This window comes from Phaseolus vulgaris, chromosome 6 (assembly GCF_051622355.1).
Source record: "Phaseolus vulgaris cultivar YP4 chromosome 6, ASM5162235v1, whole genome shotgun sequence".
Lineage (NCBI taxonomy): Eukaryota > Viridiplantae > Streptophyta > Magnoliopsida > Fabales > Fabaceae > Phaseolus > Phaseolus vulgaris.
The window spans coordinates 27897935-27914818 of record NC_143503.1 but is presented as its reverse complement, the minus strand read 5'-3'; the positions used below and the strand labels follow the sequence as shown (position 1 = coordinate 27914818).

The following is a 16884-nucleotide window of genomic DNA, read 5'->3' as shown; positions in this document are numbered from 1 at the left end:
ACCAATATAAAATACTCCCGTGTAATTAACTTTTAACATAATCTTACGTATAAATAAAAGTAATTAATTTGAATAATTTTGTTAAATTTTAAAAATAATATGCTAAAGTTATTCTCAATATTAATGATTTTTACTTCATTTTCATTATTTATCAATAGAAATACATATTTATAAAATTTAATAAAAATGAATTTAATGCTATTATATTTATATACATACACGTTTTTATTGTATTTTAATAGTGTTAAAGGATATTGAATAGCATTTATTGAGTTCTTTAAATTGTTTTTATTTAAGGTATTGAAAATTGAAATAGTGAACTTGTGTGAAACGCAGACGTTTGGGAGTAGATTGGAGTTTGATTTGTGATGAATTAGGAGCGAAAAGTGATGTGGGACTGAATCTTAACGGTCAAATTTGAAAAAGGTGCGCTCCGAGATTCTGAAGCCTTTTTCATGACCGTTTGTTTCTCTCGGTTCCTAAAAATCCCTTTTTCTCTGTTCCTCTCCCTTCCCATGACAACACCTCCTCAACAATCTCACTCTTCTCTCTTCTTTACCAACAAAGTCACTTTACACAGCACAATTTCATTAATTAATCATGACCTGCTTTCTATCATGTTTTCATACTTCCAAACGTCGCAACCAATTGCGTTCTAAGGATGCAACTCACACACAAGTAAGCTCGTTTTGCTCTATCTTTCTTTCTTTCTTTCTTTTTCTCAGTCTTCATATATCTCTTAACGTTTGAAGTTTCTCTAAAATTTATCACAGACCCATGTGGGAGAAGGAGCTGTTGAACCTCTTGCACGGCAGAAGACTGCTGTTGAAGAGCTCATTGATTGCATAGCAGAATCAAAGTAAGCTGTTCATTTTGTTATGACTTGTTTGTGATCTTATTTGATTTGATTGCCTGTGTAGTTATCTCTTTGTTTACGCTTTCAGGATAAAAAATGAAGAGCAGTTAAGTACCAGTGTTGAAATCAAGGAGGAGCGGGAGAAGGCGTCAAGAGAAGGGGAAGAACCTCAGATAGATGAGAAGAAGGATGAGATCAGGCATGAAGGAGATGATGAGATCAGTGAAAGATTGCATCAGGAAGAGTCTTCGGAGTCACTGTTCTCTCTGTGCGTTTGTTCTAGAAAAAAAGTTTCAGATGCCGAAACAGTTGAGCCTGAAGTTAATAGTCCAATACAACTGGTATGCACAAGAGAGGTATCTCTAGCATTTGGGTCGCCGGTTCTGAGTCCAACTGAAAAATTTACCAGTGAAAATCCATCCAAGGAGAAGGAAGAAGAATATTCTGGCAAGGGACTAATGGAGAAGTTGGACTACAACGAAGGAGAAAAGGGGAAAGCGACTCACCCTGTCCTACAGTATAGGTATAGAAATTGCCCCGTTGACGAATACGATGAGGTTAATTTAGATGCAAGTGATTTGGATTCTATGCTTGAAGATGATGATCCTCACAGTGGGAAGAGAGAAAGGGGGGAAGAAAGCGCTGTTGTTAACCGAACATGGGTGCAAGAAGAGTCTTCGGAATCTTTGTTTTCTCTATCTGGCGATTCTAGAATACGAATTTCATCAGCTGAAGCAGAGAATGAAGTTGACAGTCTAGTGTCAGCCTACGCTACAAACCGCATCACACAAAAAGAAGCACAAGGAAGGATTCCAGATGTTTCCTCAGTGATGAATCCAATCAAGAATCTTAACAAAGGGAGGGCAGTCAAAGCAACAGAAGAGCATCCACTGAAGATGGATAAAGAAAACATCAACTTGGTAGTGCAAGATGCTAACAAACCCGTTAGTCCAGAGCCTACTTTGAAGCTGTCAAATCCCAAGGCTAGGATGTTCAGTGACAACAAAAGAAGGCAAGAAATTGGGGTAGACACCAGCCTCTCGAGCTGGTTGGTTGAATCGGAAACCACGCCTGTTTCCATTAACAGTACCAGTTCTGTGGGAGAACAGACACCAAAAGGAAGAAGAGGTTCACCGTGGAGTCACGAGGATAGGCCAATTTTAGGAGCATTAACAGTTGAAGAGATCAGGAAGTATTCTTTATCTGCACCTTCAAGAAGGTTTAGAAGCCGGAGTCCGGACGAGACACCCATCATAGGTACTGTTGGAAGCTACTGGACTCACACAGAACAGAGCATGGATTTTCGATTCACAGGAAAGGTAAGTGTGAAATATGTATATATAATCTAAAACTGTAGTTATTTTAGCAATTTAGTTTTGTACTAAAATTATATTTCTTTTACAAATTCAAGATATTTGAAATGATTTTTCAAATTTTACCCTTGTTTATATATACTAAAGCGTCAAATTTTAAAACTACATTAAAATAGAAGTATTTTAGTCTACAAATATAATAATTAATGTTTTATTCAAGAACTTAACTAAATCAACTATAGCTTTGGTTCAAAGCAAATAGTAACTATAGCTGAGCAAATCTGAATTGCTTATATTGCAGGATGTAACACCAAAGAGGAGTTCAACAGCATTACAGACCAGACTACTAGGAGCATTTGACGCTAGTGTATAAGAAGTTTTGGACAATGGTCCAATGGGTTCAACGGCGTGATTTTTGTTCTAGCCCTGGAAGAATATTAACGACAAGCATAAACCATTTTTTTTGCTTAAGTAGCTTGTTTTGAGTTCTTTGATCAATTGATGCCTAGATTTTCTAAATTGAAATTCTTACTTTCGCAGTTGCTGCTGTGCGCAGATTTTGTCTCAATTATTACTTTCACTATTCAGTATAAATCAGGTCTAGAAATATAAAACGTTGTCTCAATTTGCATTTTTTTGTATTGGCAGCAGCCACTTAGAGATGATGACGTATATACAACTCTAAGATAAAGATAAAAAAAATGACGCCACAAAATTACTGGGGTCGAGTTATATATACATACATGTGCATCAATAGTTGTCCCCATGTATTCAACAAAAGAAAAGATTTGCAAAAAAATAAAATAACTGCAATTCTAAGAACCCCGCTCAACTGGGACCTAGACATCGTGAAAGAGTCTCCTGATCTGGTCAACTGTTGCAGGCATTAACGTAATTGGGCAGCGCTTATACTGTAATGTGGAAAACCGAAAACTAGCATTAGATTAGATCAAAAAAAGAAAAAAGTGAGGCTGGTGAGGTAACACTGTTATTTAGCTGATTGAGTGAATCACTCTGAGCAATTCTATGCATGGTAAAGTGATTTGGATACCGATAGTTTAAATTAGCCATCAAAATCAGATAGAACACTCACCTGAGTAATATATTTAAATATGCAAGCATAGCAGAAGGCAAACCCCGAAACTGTAACTACAGATGGATTTACACGCTTCTGTGAACACAAGGGACAAATTGTCCTGTCCGGTGGTAGTGGTATCCCATCTTTCCCTACCTGTTTATATTATACATATATATTAGGCTCACAGTTCATTATAGTAGGCAATGAACCAGCAATAACCAGCTCATTTTTTTATTACTTCTAAAATTACTGACAGTGTGACACTACATATTAGATGATTCAAGTGAATTGTGAAAAAGAAACCTCTACAATGAAATGAAAGCTGAAAATAGTTGTAATCAGTTTGTCTATAATAATTTATAATTCAGGCTCCGGTAATATAAACAACTAGTTAACACTTAAAATTTGCTTCTTCACCTTTGGTGGAGGAGGAGGAGGGGGCGGAGGATATACTGTTGGAGCTGACATTCTCTCCTCAGCAGATTGGTACCACCATTCCATCATCTACATAATTTCACATTGATAATTATACATACAAAGCTAAACATATTTACACGGAACCCAGCCAGCAATGGAACAAGAGGCTTGAGCCAATAGTGATCACCCTCGTTTGTAGCAATATTTAATTATTTAATTATACCAAACTGGTGGACACAGATAAAATCTAGAATTGGAAACTTCTCGCCAATCTACCAAGCTATGGTATTGTTTGTTAATCTTTCAGCGTATTGTTAGTACTCAATGAAAAACGAAATACACACATATATATATGGATAGTCATCTCACCTTAAAGAAGAACACTGCTGCAATCAAACCGGTTTGTGCATAATCAAGAACAGTGTACGTACAGCTAAGTAATGCTCTTTGCAATGTCTGAGATACGAATATATCATGTCATTAAAATGGAGCATAGACAGAACATTTATTCATAGTCATACAGAAGGAGCGTTTAATCATTTTATCCTGCACAACCTAACATAAAAGGTTTTGATTACACAGTAAGTTTCTCACAATGCAGACCCAATACTTGAAAGCTACAGGTACAACGCAGCAGTTCTACTTCTCAATTGGTTGTTCACAATGACTTTTCTGGACTACATTATAAAGATTTTATTTGTATGAACATCATTCATATTATAGTTTAATGATGTCAAAGGAGAAATTTATTGTTGAACTTTAAAACTGACTTAAAATTACTCATTATAAAATAATTTTAGACCTTTAAATATAAGCAATAAATGGTAAGCAAAAAGTACCTTTTGGTGTAAGAGGGATTGGCTGTAATTGTTAGATGTGATCTCAGAAAAAAAAAATCTAAACTTTATAAAATATTTGTTTACATAGACTGAGACCATGAGGGGTGCTCTCTTTATATAATTGTACACATGATGAATACAGTCCAACACTATTTTCTGTATCGGTAGTTGGTTTGATCTCTCTTATTAATAAGGAATATAACTTATTTAAAGTCGAGTATAGAGCCTACTAATTTTGTCTAAATAAAGATCCAAAATGATATGAGTTCATCTTAAAATTCTAAACCAGAATTACAAATTCTTCAATACACTAATTTAAGTAAGCAATCCAACTTCAATAAGAGTAATGAGAAAGGAAAGGATATTTTGTCAAACAAAAATCAGATAGGAAGCAAAAAAAAATTTACCTAAAAAAGTGGTGATAGTAGGATAAACTCCGTCAGAATTAGAATTTAGAAAATAATTCACCAAAGAAACAAGTGCAAAGAACCCATGAATTGAATGATGGCAAAATAATTTGTACAAAAAAATACAGTGACAATTTATTTTCCAGAAACATACTCACAAAACCTTATACATTGATTTATAAATTGAACTATGTCTGGGTGTGAAAATCAAATATTTGACCAGCCCCAAAACAAAAAGAGAAAAAAAAAATTGAAAATTGTTTGATGTAACTGGCTTAGACCCATATCTTTGTATTTCTTATTTATAAATGCATAACCCTGTGTGGGCAATACACACAAGGGATTCAGTTCATTATGAAAAGATAGAAAGCCATGGACAACGTCAATAAAGTATAAGAGTATTAACTACTTCAGTTTCTTAATTCATGGAAAGTCAGGGAAAGATAAAGTCATCATACTGATAACAAAATCGCATACCTTCAACCATTGAGGGCCACGAAGTCTCTCACGTTCACGATTACGCATCTTCGAAATTCTAGAAGACATATCCATCTATCTTGACACGAAAGGAGAGAATAGAAAAATCAATCATATAAACAGAAATGTCAAATTTACTTTCTGGTGTTAACCAAACAATTAGAGAATTATTAAGCTGTAAAGCAACTCACAAATTGTTACGTTGAATAACTTATTTGAGTCTAATATAACGAAGAATGCAAATAATAGAATAGTATATGTTTTCTCAAACACAATTAGCATAAAGTAGAACATAGGTACATGACAGATTGATGGTGCAGACGCTCATCACATTTGAAACAAGATTTGATATTCTTGGAAGGATCATGCACTAACCAATTTATGCCCATAAATGATTTTCTTCCATAATTCTACTCATCAGCCACTATAACATGCACCCACAAGCAAACAAACATGAAACCTATAACACAACAGCACTTAACAAACACCATGGTATAAAAATAATTTTATATGTTGACAACTCAGGAACGCTGGAAAAGTTATTATTTGACTCAATTACATTTTGGGAACAAGGAGGCTGCTAATATATGGCAACCTTGAGAATATTGATAGTGTTCCCGTGCAGAAGAAAAAAAAATCGAGTAAATAGTCAAATTAGTCCTCTCATTTCAGTTCCTCATATTAACTTAGTTTCTAGTATCCCTGAAACTGTAAATTGTATTCCTTTTAGTCCCTTTGTGAAATGAGCTACAATTCCATTGGGGACTAAAATGATATTAATAAGTTATAAAACCTAAGGATGATCATGATTTTAAGTTGGACATGTGAGGGACTAAAGTGACAGTAGTTTCAATTTCAAGGATTTATTTTACATTTTCTCAATTTCAGGATTATTATGACAACACTACACAATTTTCAGGGACTAAAATTGTAGTTCACTAGAAAACAGTCAGTTGTAAAAGAGTAAATCTTTGTCACATGAAACATGCACCGGTAATTATATTTTCTTTTTCAAACAACACAAAATAATGAAGATTTTTCTAAATGTAATAATATCCTAATTCATAACTACCAGCTCTTGTCCAGTAGCACGACAGACATGAATCCCAAGTGCGTGCAGCGCTAGCGAGTAGTATCCAGTAGCATCCAACAAGTATAACATCTGGTAAGCAAATTGCAAACCTGCATTGCAAAGATCCTACATTAGACACTGAAAGATATTCAAACTCTAGAGAATAGTTTGTCGTTACAGATAGAACGAATGCATATCCTTGAATAAAAAAATTATTCGAATTCTTAAAATCGAGTCGATTTGTGTTTATCCGAATAGACAAGTATTTGGAAAAAAAAAATCAGGATACACAAATGCTAACTCTTATCAACTTGTATTTATGATACCCTCAGTACTAGCGTGTAACCACGGGTAGCAAAACCCTACAATTTTCTGAACTCTTTTAGTGATACGCATTGTAACGGAGGCACCGGCGTCAGAGGTTGGCGTTGAAACTGGAGAATAATCTCCTCCGCTATCATCATATCGTCCGTTTTCATCTCCCCATAGAGTGGCTTGAAGCCTCGCGTCCCTCTCTCGGTTGTAGATTGAATGCAACTTAGATTTCAAATACGGCAACACAACCTGTTCCAACGCAGTAATCGGTCACAACGGAGGAAATTAAGAAGCAGCAATTAGGGTTACACGATAACATAACATAAGGAGCACAACAACAGTACCAAAAAAACAACGGAAAGAATCCTCTGGCGTCTCCGCAAGCTGCCTCCACCGCCGGTGGCAGAAGCTGAATCGTCAATCTTGGCGGTGATATTGGCCGGTCTTCTTCGAAGACCGTACAGAGATTCCGAAAAAGAAGCATCTAGAATGAGGAAATAAGAGGAATGAGCAGGAGTAATTGGTGCTATGCATGATGGAGAGTGTGGTTTTGGGTGTACCTGTGGTTCGTAAAGTGTGAGATTCGAGTACGAGCATGAGTAAGGCGAAGGATTCGTCTTCGAAGTCTAGGAGCTTGTGAAGGAAGGGTCTGCGTAAGGCCAAGACGCCGATGGAGTAAGTGAGAGCGCCGCGGAGACTTGCCGGAAGCTGCTGAGCCGCCGCCATCTCGAAGAAGGTGGGGCGGCTGCCTTGCCCGCCCACCTGGAACAACATCTCTCTCTTTCAATCCCGCCACACCAGCCACCGCCATGCCCACCTCCTTCCCATTTATCTGCTCTCTCTTTTCTTTGTTTACCCGTTATTTGTTAATTGTAAAAATATAATTACTTTTTATAATAATAATTTTGAAATACAATTAAAAAAATTAATTAATTGACCATAATCATAATATATTAAAATTAAACTCTTCTTCCTTTTTTTTACCAAAATAAAATCTCAGTATTTTGTTGAGTATTTTTAGATAATTTTGTTCATCATTAACATTTAGTTTATATGAATAACCATCGTTTGCTGTGCTCCTACATGAAAAATATAACCTAAATTTGTTATGATAATTTGAATTTATTAATAATACAAAATATTACATATTTTTATTTGTTAAATTGACTTAAATATCATTTTAATTTCATTGTTTATTTATATAATTACGTATTCTCTATTATTATATTGTAGTATGAGTGTTATAATTCAGTTTAATTGTTATTTTTTAATATTATTAAATGATTATTAATTAATTAATGATGTATTTGAAATGAAAGAGACACTAGACAAACCAAATGTCATAATATTGTGGTGCTTTTTATTATTAACAACCGTACTCATTTTTACTTAAATCTTCTATAAAATATCATTCTCTGCTACTTTCTTTCTGGTGCTCTACTACTTTCTTTATGATGGTTTCTCTATTATTTTTTTTCTCTCCTACTGAGTTCTTGGTGTTTTCTCCATTACTCATTTAATGGCGCCCAATGCTGAAGAAATCATTAGACTTCAAACAAGACGAGTCTTTTGGTGCATGAATAGCCGTGGTGAAGTATGTATATTTATATTTTTTTTCCAAAATTTCTTCTTTTCAACATTTTCTTCATTTGCTGACATTTTTTTTTTCTTTATTTCATAAACAATAGCTTGGTTATGTAGATCGGGCTTTCGCCATCGAGTTTCAAAAAGAACTGGGAAAGGAGTGGACCTTGACTGATTCAGAAGGAAACGTTCATATAGTGAAATATAATGAAAATTTATTGTCGCCGGAAATATTGAGTGGATGGTTTAATTTGTTTGATTTTTATGGTTTCATATATGATAACTACATTTTATTCCGTTATGTGGGTCACAACGTCTTCCATAACTGTTTATATGGATGACGTCCCTCATAGTGGAATAAATCGTTATTTGAAAGAAATTGAAGGGAACGAACCTTTAAGCATTGGTCCCTTTGATCATTTTTTCATAAAGTTGTTTCGATTAAGTATCAAACTCAGTTATATGGTTAGTATAAAATTGATTTATTTAAAAATGTTCTGTATTATATTCTACTTCATTTCTATTTTCTTATTATTTTGATATTGTTGTAGGATCTTCCTGCTAAATTTTCACAATATATTCGACAAGGGAGATTCAATAAGGTTACTCTGCATGGTCTACTAATGGATGTGGAATGCAAGGTCTTGAAAGGGAAGCCTCCTCCTAGACGGATTAAACTTGGCAAAGGGTGGAAGAATTTTTGTAGTCTTCATTCTTTTCGTGAAGGAGACAAGATTATCTTTGGATGTGATACGAGAAACTGAACAGTTAGGTACTCTTTATGTTTATATTATATTCACTATATGTTGGCATTATTACATATGTTTAACGCTATAACAATTGCCAGTATATTAAAATCATAAAAATCTTTATCATATTTTTTATTATATATATTTTGTGTTAATATTAGAGAATGTTTATATTCGTTTTATTCTTTGTATATTGTTTATTATTAATTAGTCATTCAAGTATTAATTGTTGTTTTTTTTTTTATCTAGAAACCTGTTTATTATTGTTGTATGGTTTTTAAGATCTTTAGTTATTTATATAATAGTATTTCATTGTATTTATATTTCATTATGTTTTATTTGTATTATATTACATTACACTTTAATTTAATTTATATCATAAAAGGTGAATTCATAATTTAATATGATTTTGTCTACAATTTGTTTATGGGAGAAACACACATTTACCGATAGTTTTTTGTAATAATTTTACTTGGTATAATCTACTGAATTCTATTTTTTAATTACAAAGATTTTTTGGAGAGTTTTTTTTTTGCAGATTAAATTAGAGTAGGAAGATAGCATGAGCTTGATGAAGAGGACTTTACCATAAATACGTAAAGAGACATAGTATTAGATAATTATTTATATAATAATGTATTTGTTCAAATTATTTTATTGTATTGATATTGTAATGTATTTATTATGACAAAAATATAATCATAAATTTTTAATTATTTATATTATATTATATTAAATTCATTAATATACTAAAAGTAGGTAAACTTATACTATTGCCATATATTTAATTTCATTTCATCAACTTAATAATTTATATATATCTAAATAAATTTATTATTTTTAATATTAATATTTAAATATAAAATATTAAAAAAATTCACGGGTCAACGTACTAGTTAACACTATTTATGAGATATTTTGAAAGGAAAAAGAAAACGATAAGAAAGTCGAAACATCCCTAGATCCAATAATATTTCTACAGCTTCCATGGAGTCCAAACAAGTTCAAGAATATTTAACAAATCGAGGCAATGAATTATATCCCAATTATTATCTCTACATAAACAATCCTACTGTTATGAACTTTTCACCCTCTTTGTAGCTGGTGCAACTTCATCTTCATCTTCATTTATTACTTCTTCACCTTCCCTTGCCTTTTGCTTTGTGCTTTCTTCCTTCTCTTCTTCCATGCTTTTCTCACGTCCCTCATTTGAGGTTTCTACTGGAGGAGAAGAAGGAAGCACACTGTCTGATGGAGCGGCAGGGGTGGCCGTGGCAGCCTCATCGGAGGAGCCATTAACCTTCTTGTCACCCATCTCTCTTTGTTTCTCAAACATCATCTGAAGACGTTTTCCTTGGTCTTCAATTTGAATCTGCAACTTTCTTTGGATCTGCATACACAACACAACAGTTACAGTGTCAGAAAGAAAGAGAAACTAAACACCACTAACACCCCTCAAGTGAATCTCAAGTACTAATAACTTAACAACCTCAAGTTGCTCGTGAAGTCGCTTCTGGAGTTCCATCTGCAATCGTAATGCTTCAGTGATCCCTTTACTCCTGCAAAAAACCAGAGTATGTTTCTGATCATTGTTGATCATTCTAAGATAGAGAAAGGAATCTTAAAAACCATTTTGTTCATATATGACATGAAAATGGTAGCATAACAATAACAACATATGAGGTTGCACTCACTTATATAACTTCCCTCATGCCGAGACCATAAATTTTAAATGATTATGATATTATATTAAGAAGTACACTTTAAACCTAATTTAACCTTATAAAACTTTAGAAGATGAAATTTCTACCAACTTATATATTATAAAATGTCTTTTTAGTTGATGTGGGATCTCCAAGAATCTCAAATTAAATTACATAATAATCAGAGGAGAGTTAAACTGAGAAAATGTTACATTCTCTAATAACTAACATGCATGCTGATGCACAGAGAAGGAGAGAGAGAGAACTCACGTTTTTAAGTCTAGAGATTTCATTTCTTCTATTGGAGTCGCCTTTTTCTCAGACGTTCCTGCATGCATAGAAAAGCAGCTCATTCACACCCTTACTCTCTTTTGTCAAACAATAAAAAGGGACTTTCTGTGTGCTTATAATGATTGCAATGTGACCTAAAGACACGGTACTGAACAAAGTCAGGAGAATGGCAGAGAAAATGACCATCTACACTTTCTATTTGTTTGGATGGGAGAAAACGAGAAAAAAAATTGAACTTTAAAATGAGGAGAGAAAATTTTGAACTTTTAAAATTTTCATTCTCCTCCAACAATCAAGAGAAATTCCCATTTCTTTTAAATGTTCTTTCCTTCCTATTCTGTCTCTCTGAAAGCAAATGGGTTAAGGAAGTTTGAATAAGAATGATTCATATAAAAAAGCATTTCATATTCCAAACAGAAGAACATCTTACTTGAAACCAGGTTATAGGCACAATATAATTCCTAATTACACTTTAGCATACCTTCGGATGGCTCTGGTTTGTATCTGGCAGTTCTATACTTCTGAAATTAAAAATATTTGGAAAACATTAGATTAAATAAATTGACTTACACCTACAAGCTATTTAAGAGGATGATAAATCAAAGTTGTACCTGCAAGTGGCTTTTTACATGATAGATGGTAAGGCCATCAACTTTCATTACATTCAACACACCCTTCGGAGTAGCCCCTGAGTGTTAAGTAATTAACATCATGAGATAACAAGAAACACTCAAGAGAGAAGAAGAAGGTTAAAAAGAATGAGATTATGGACGCAAACATACTCTCACTACCACCAAGTTGATTGACTGCTTCCACAAAGGCCTCGTGAAGTTCTGGAGTCCAACGCATTCTAGTCTTAGTCTGTGGTGTGGTTGCTGCTGAATTGCCAACAACTTCTCCAGATGGTATATCAAGCAGCTGAGGAACCTGAAATGCATGCATTAATGGAGTAGGATATGTTTCAGCAGCTTTTACAGTAATAAATAAATCAATCTACAAATAAGAGAAACTATAGAACGAAGAGGTTAAGGTGCATGATAAAAATAGAGTTCAAACTGTTAAGAATCCCATATACACATCATAGAAGAGAAGAGGGAATGAACTGTATACACAAATTCAGATGTACAAGGTGATGAACTGATCACCTAAATGCTCCACAATAATCTCCATGCAGAAAGGCGAAGGAAGGGGAAACTCATGGACATTTATGGAGATCATTTAGTCACTTGTTATAACAAGATAAAAAAATCAAGATTAACTTAATTTTCATATGCATCAGTGACTAGTTCATTCACGTACAAAAGTCATGACCCATAGACTATAAAGAAGCAACCAAAAATGAGATGCCACATACTCGTCCTAGTAATTTCACAGATATGTGACAGGTATTTGCAAAATCAGCTTGAGAAACATACCTTTGGTTTTGGTTCTGCTACATTGTCATCACCAAGAAGCTGACTCCAGTTTGGGTGAAGAGAATCATCAATTGACATTAACTGATCAACCCACTCCCCAAAATCGGTTCTTTTGACATTATCATCATTTATGTAACAGCCATTCTCTACCACCTGATCATGCTGGGCAGAAATATTTTCAGGAAACCCAATAATATCCTGAAATGGATCTGGTCCCCAGGTAATATCTTCGTTTTCATGAGGGTGAGAAATGAATGTTGTTGAGTGTATTTCAGAAGACACATTGTCACCCAATGTCTGAGGAACAAAGGGGGGATCTTCATATTGCTTATCATGCTGTGAAGCATAGGAAAAAAGGGTGCCATCAGGATTCGCAGCACTTCTGACTGAATTTGATGAGACAGAATTCGCAGCCAGATCACTGGCAGGTGAAAGATGACAAGAATCTGGGGGTTTCATATACTTGTTTTCAAGGGGAGTGGGAAGAACACGAGAAGATGAAGACATAGCTCTCGAGTCTCCCAAGTGAATCAGTTTTGTAAGTCCTGATTTCAACATAAAAAACAAGTTGTATGTTAGCTAATCAACCTCTAATAATAAAAATACAGTAATTTGGTAAGCTAATGTCTTTATGCCTTTTCATATCTCACAGGTCAAGAATTTCAGCTTAATCCTCTGAGAAGTAAGTAGCTGAAGTCATAAAAGCACTAGAACACACAGACAGAAGTACTACAACAGGGTTATCCAATACCCAAACACATCACAATTTTCCAGGACATTATCCAAAGAAAGACAAAATATTTTGAAGAAAATAATAAGCCAGTAAATACAAGCTCAGAAAAAACGTAATTTGATTCACAGTATCTACAACTTATGTAGAGTACAAAAGGAAAATCTGCAGCACTTTAACACAGTATGTATATTGGTTTAGCCTTGAAGCTGCTGAAATTTAACACTAAGCCATTAAAAAACAAGTGCAGTTCAAGCATCAGCTTTGGCAGAAGGGAGGCTTGAAGAAAAGAGTTTTTAAGGGGTCTTCAAATCGAAATTCGCAGTTAGTTAAAAGCATTACAGGTGTCGAAGTCCGTGACACAGAAACACCAGAACGGCCACGCCACCCTCTTTACAACCACAAAATAAAGAAAACGAACCCACCACGCAAGATGCCTCTTTTGCAGCCCATAACCCTTCGTTGAGACCACCCAATTCAACCCATCAAAGTGCCCAGATTCAAAGAATTTCATTAAAAAGAACTGAAATTACAAAAATTAACAAGGCACACAGAATCTCAAGAGATAAAGAAAATCATGTGAAAACATAACCAAGCCACGGAGTGGTTAAAGGCAGAAAAACTGAAAGTGCGCGAATGGAACAAAAAAACGGCGCAGCCGAAAAGCTTACCTTTAAAGGGATGACGACGATGAGTGATGATTTTGGAATTGGGAAAAATCAGAACGGAATCTGAACCGCTGAGGAATCCAACTACAAAACGGAGGGTAAGAGAGAGATAGAGAAGAAGAGGAGGAGGGGGAAAGAAATGTAATGCACACGTGTTTGAGTTTGTCGTGTTTAACTCAAACAAACAATCTTAGAATCCAAACTCTGTCCGTTCAAGGCTCTTGCTTCTGATTCTACTTGTCATGATTATGGTAAGAACAACTGAACCCAAAAAAAAACATCCTGCGGCTCGAACACGTGGGGACAGGTTGGTTCTGGGCCGTCAGATTTTAGACCATTTATTGTGATTGGGTTTGTTTTGTTTTGGTTGCATTTGCAAGTTGTTGACTTTGATAACACAAAGGAAATAATGAAATGGAAAATGGAAAATATAAAAAAAAGGGTAAAGTAAAGTGCATGGTGGTGTTGGTGTTGGCTGCTGATGAAGACGAAAGGCTGCTGATGTTGTTGGGTGTGAAGTGAGTGTCCAAAATGGTCAATCCACATGATGTCACTTTCTAATTCCTTTTGGCAAGTTCATGGTGCCACTTTCTTCTCCCAACAACTTGCTCTCCTATGATGGAGTTGCTTCACTAGATAAAAGGATTTGGATGCTGAGAAAGGTTAAACACTTTACTAGTATAGTATAGAGAATTTGAGATCAATTTGTGTAGAATGTAAAGGGAGGAAAGAGGGGGAGTAGGCTCTCTCTCAAATGAGAACATCTACTTTTGAATGGTTGGCTAAGAAAGGTGAATCATGACTATCTTCTTTTATGGGAAATTAAAAATGAATGTGGATGGATGTTTTTTAAGAATTTGGTGAAAGTTATAACATATTAAGAACACTTTCCTTAATTTGTTACAAATGAGGTCACATGATGATTTAGAAAATATTGAAAAATTATAAATGCATGAATTCAAAAATAAAGTGTATTGTCAGTGTAAAAAACTATTTTTCAAAAGAGAAAGTTGTGTTATAAAAATATGAAACCAATAGGTATAATAATTACATTTGAGTTTATAATTAATTAATCTCCTTACTTTAATTGATTTTTTTATTATTTTTATAATGGGTTAGACAATTTTCGTAATAATTAAATTTGTGCACTTAATAATTAACATATAAACCTTAATTTATTACGTTGATGCATAATCGATTGAGACTTATACTAATTAAGATTGCAAATTACATTAATTTAAACATTTATTTTTATTTTAATTAAAATTCTTCATAAATTTTGAATAATTTATAAATAACACAACACATTTTTTTAATTTTTTTCAATCACATCAATCATATCATCTATAATATTTTATTTAAATATATTCATTTTTCACTCATTTTTCCTACATCAAAACACTGTAATTTTCTACTATTTATTTCCTTCTCTTTTTCCCCACCTTAGTTTTATGGAGATTGAATTGAAGAGATACTGTAATAATTATAATTGTGTTGCAAAGAATAGGAATTAACAAATATTCTCAAATTTCAAACTTGGACAGAAAAAGAAGATAACAAGTCTTGGTGGCACCAAAGGGTGATTGTTTTTCCAAACATTGGATGCAATTTTTATTTATTCCCTGCAGTCCAGGTGCAGTGAATGTATAATGTTAATTGACACATGGAGAGAAAGAGAGAAAGGAATAGAATGGAAAATGAATATAAATATGGCATAGTAAAAGATAGAGACTGATATTAATGAAAAAATCGCATGTACATACACAAGCATATCATTTTCATATTCAAATTTAAAATTTAATTACATGAAATAAGTCTTCCATTGAAACAGTTATCATAAACTAAATAAGCAAAACAGAAATAATATTTAAAATGTTTATTTTACTCCCAAAAATCAAATTTAAATTATATGTAAAAAATATCAGAATAAAAAAATTGTTTAATGGTTTTAATTTTATCCCTCTACTCATATTTTTTTTGTTTCATCAGCAATGACCTCTAGTCATACTTTAGTTTAATAAAAAAGACATAAATCTGTTAATTAATTTTAATTAAATATTTATTAAAAATTTAACTTTGAGTATAATTCAATTTTATAAAATTGATTTATAAAATTAAATTTATAATTTATTATATACTATGAAATGTTTTAATATTTAATTTATGTAGAAGATTATCTCGTTATTACTGCAATTACAAAGAACCATTTTATTTGTTATTGTTATTTTCTTGTTAATTAATTAATTTTTAAACCTTCGCTATAAACTAATAAAGTAGATAAATTACAAACATAAGAATTTCCTAATAACCACAGGAAGTAAATTTAATAGCTACAACTATCAACCTGAATTTACTATCATTATTTTTACGAGTATATTTTTTATTTCATCACTGATAGAATAATTAATTTATAAGAAAAACCAAAACTAAAATATCTACGCCACAAATTAATTTTTGTATTATTTTTTTTTTTAACATACACTTCAAACTAATACACATGCATGTATATATACATATGTGTGTGTTTGGACTAGAATTCACTATTCAATGATTAAACGGACCAACAAGATGAGCAAAATGGGTTCGGCCTATACGTAATAAGGAGAGGCTGTTTCTTCCTGTAGGCTGTTTCTTCCTGTAGGCAGTTTCTTCCTGTAAGCAGTTTCTTCCTGCACCCCTACATTTTTCTTTCTGCACTCCCACAATATCATGCAAAGACCATATTATCCCTATTATTTTTTTAAAACCTCAAAATTCACTTAAACTGTACTTATTTTTTTAGATTCTGGATTATGGAATCTGGAAAATTTTCGAATTGACACTTTCGGTAAATTTTCGGATCCACCAATCCGTAATTCAAAATATACATTCCACATTCAGAAATCCATCATTAAAAAAAAAACATTCTGGATTTGTCAATCCGTAATAGAAATATGCATTCTGGATTCAGAAATCTATAATTAAAAAAAA

General features: G+C 33.3%; 3 protein-coding genes across 5 annotated transcripts; 1 reads left to right on the top strand and 2 right to left on the bottom strand.

Annotated features, from left to right (window-relative positions):
- The first annotated feature begins 317 nt into the window (after positions 1 to 317).
- LOC137831822 (uncharacterized) lies at positions 318 to 2800 on the top strand. The gene is made up of 4 exons (XM_068639656.2): positions 318 to 678; positions 774 to 859; positions 945 to 2175; positions 2471 to 2800. Exons 1-4 carry the CDS (start codon positions 601 to 603, stop codon positions 2540 to 2542), a joined length of 1467 nt encoding a protein of 488 aa, XP_068495757.2. The 5' UTR covers positions 318 to 600; the 3' UTR covers positions 2543 to 2800.
- A 46-nt stretch (positions 2801 to 2846) lies between these two features.
- Positions 2847 to 7642, bottom strand: PEX12 (peroxin-12). The gene is made up of 9 exons (XM_068639657.2): positions 7335 to 7642; positions 7119 to 7258; positions 6786 to 7023; positions 6460 to 6569; positions 5388 to 5462; positions 4034 to 4120; positions 3665 to 3751; positions 3263 to 3400; positions 2847 to 3080 (listed from the first exon to the last, which is right to left on the bottom strand). Exons 1-9 carry the CDS (start codon positions 7546 to 7548, stop codon positions 3009 to 3011), a joined length of 1161 nt encoding a protein of 386 aa, XP_068495758.1. The 5' UTR covers positions 7549 to 7642; the 3' UTR covers positions 2847 to 3008.
- A 2414-nt stretch (positions 7643 to 10056) lies between these two features.
- Positions 10057 to 14744, bottom strand: LOC137831820 (protein PHR1-LIKE 1). Of its 3 annotated transcripts, none has more exons than XM_068639654.2 (8): positions 13918 to 14744; positions 12517 to 13061; positions 11884 to 12028; positions 11713 to 11789; positions 11583 to 11622; positions 11081 to 11138; positions 10597 to 10666; positions 10057 to 10497 (listed from the first exon to the last, which is right to left on the bottom strand). In XM_068639654.2, the coding sequence occupies exons 2-8, from the start codon at positions 13021 to 13023 to the stop codon at positions 10183 to 10185; spliced, it is 1212 nt and encodes a 403-aa protein (XP_068495755.1). In that variant the 5' UTR covers positions 13024 to 13061; positions 13918 to 14744; the 3' UTR covers positions 10057 to 10182. The 3 variants fall into 3 exon arrangements, with proteins under 3 accessions (XP_068495755.1, XP_068495756.1, XP_090159592.1); XM_068639655.2 differs by lacking the exon at positions 13918 to 14744 and adding an exon at positions 13152 to 13889; XM_090303466.1 differs by lacking the exon at positions 13918 to 14744 and adding an exon at positions 13672 to 13822.
- Between the last annotated feature and the right edge of the window lie 2140 nt (positions 14745 to 16884).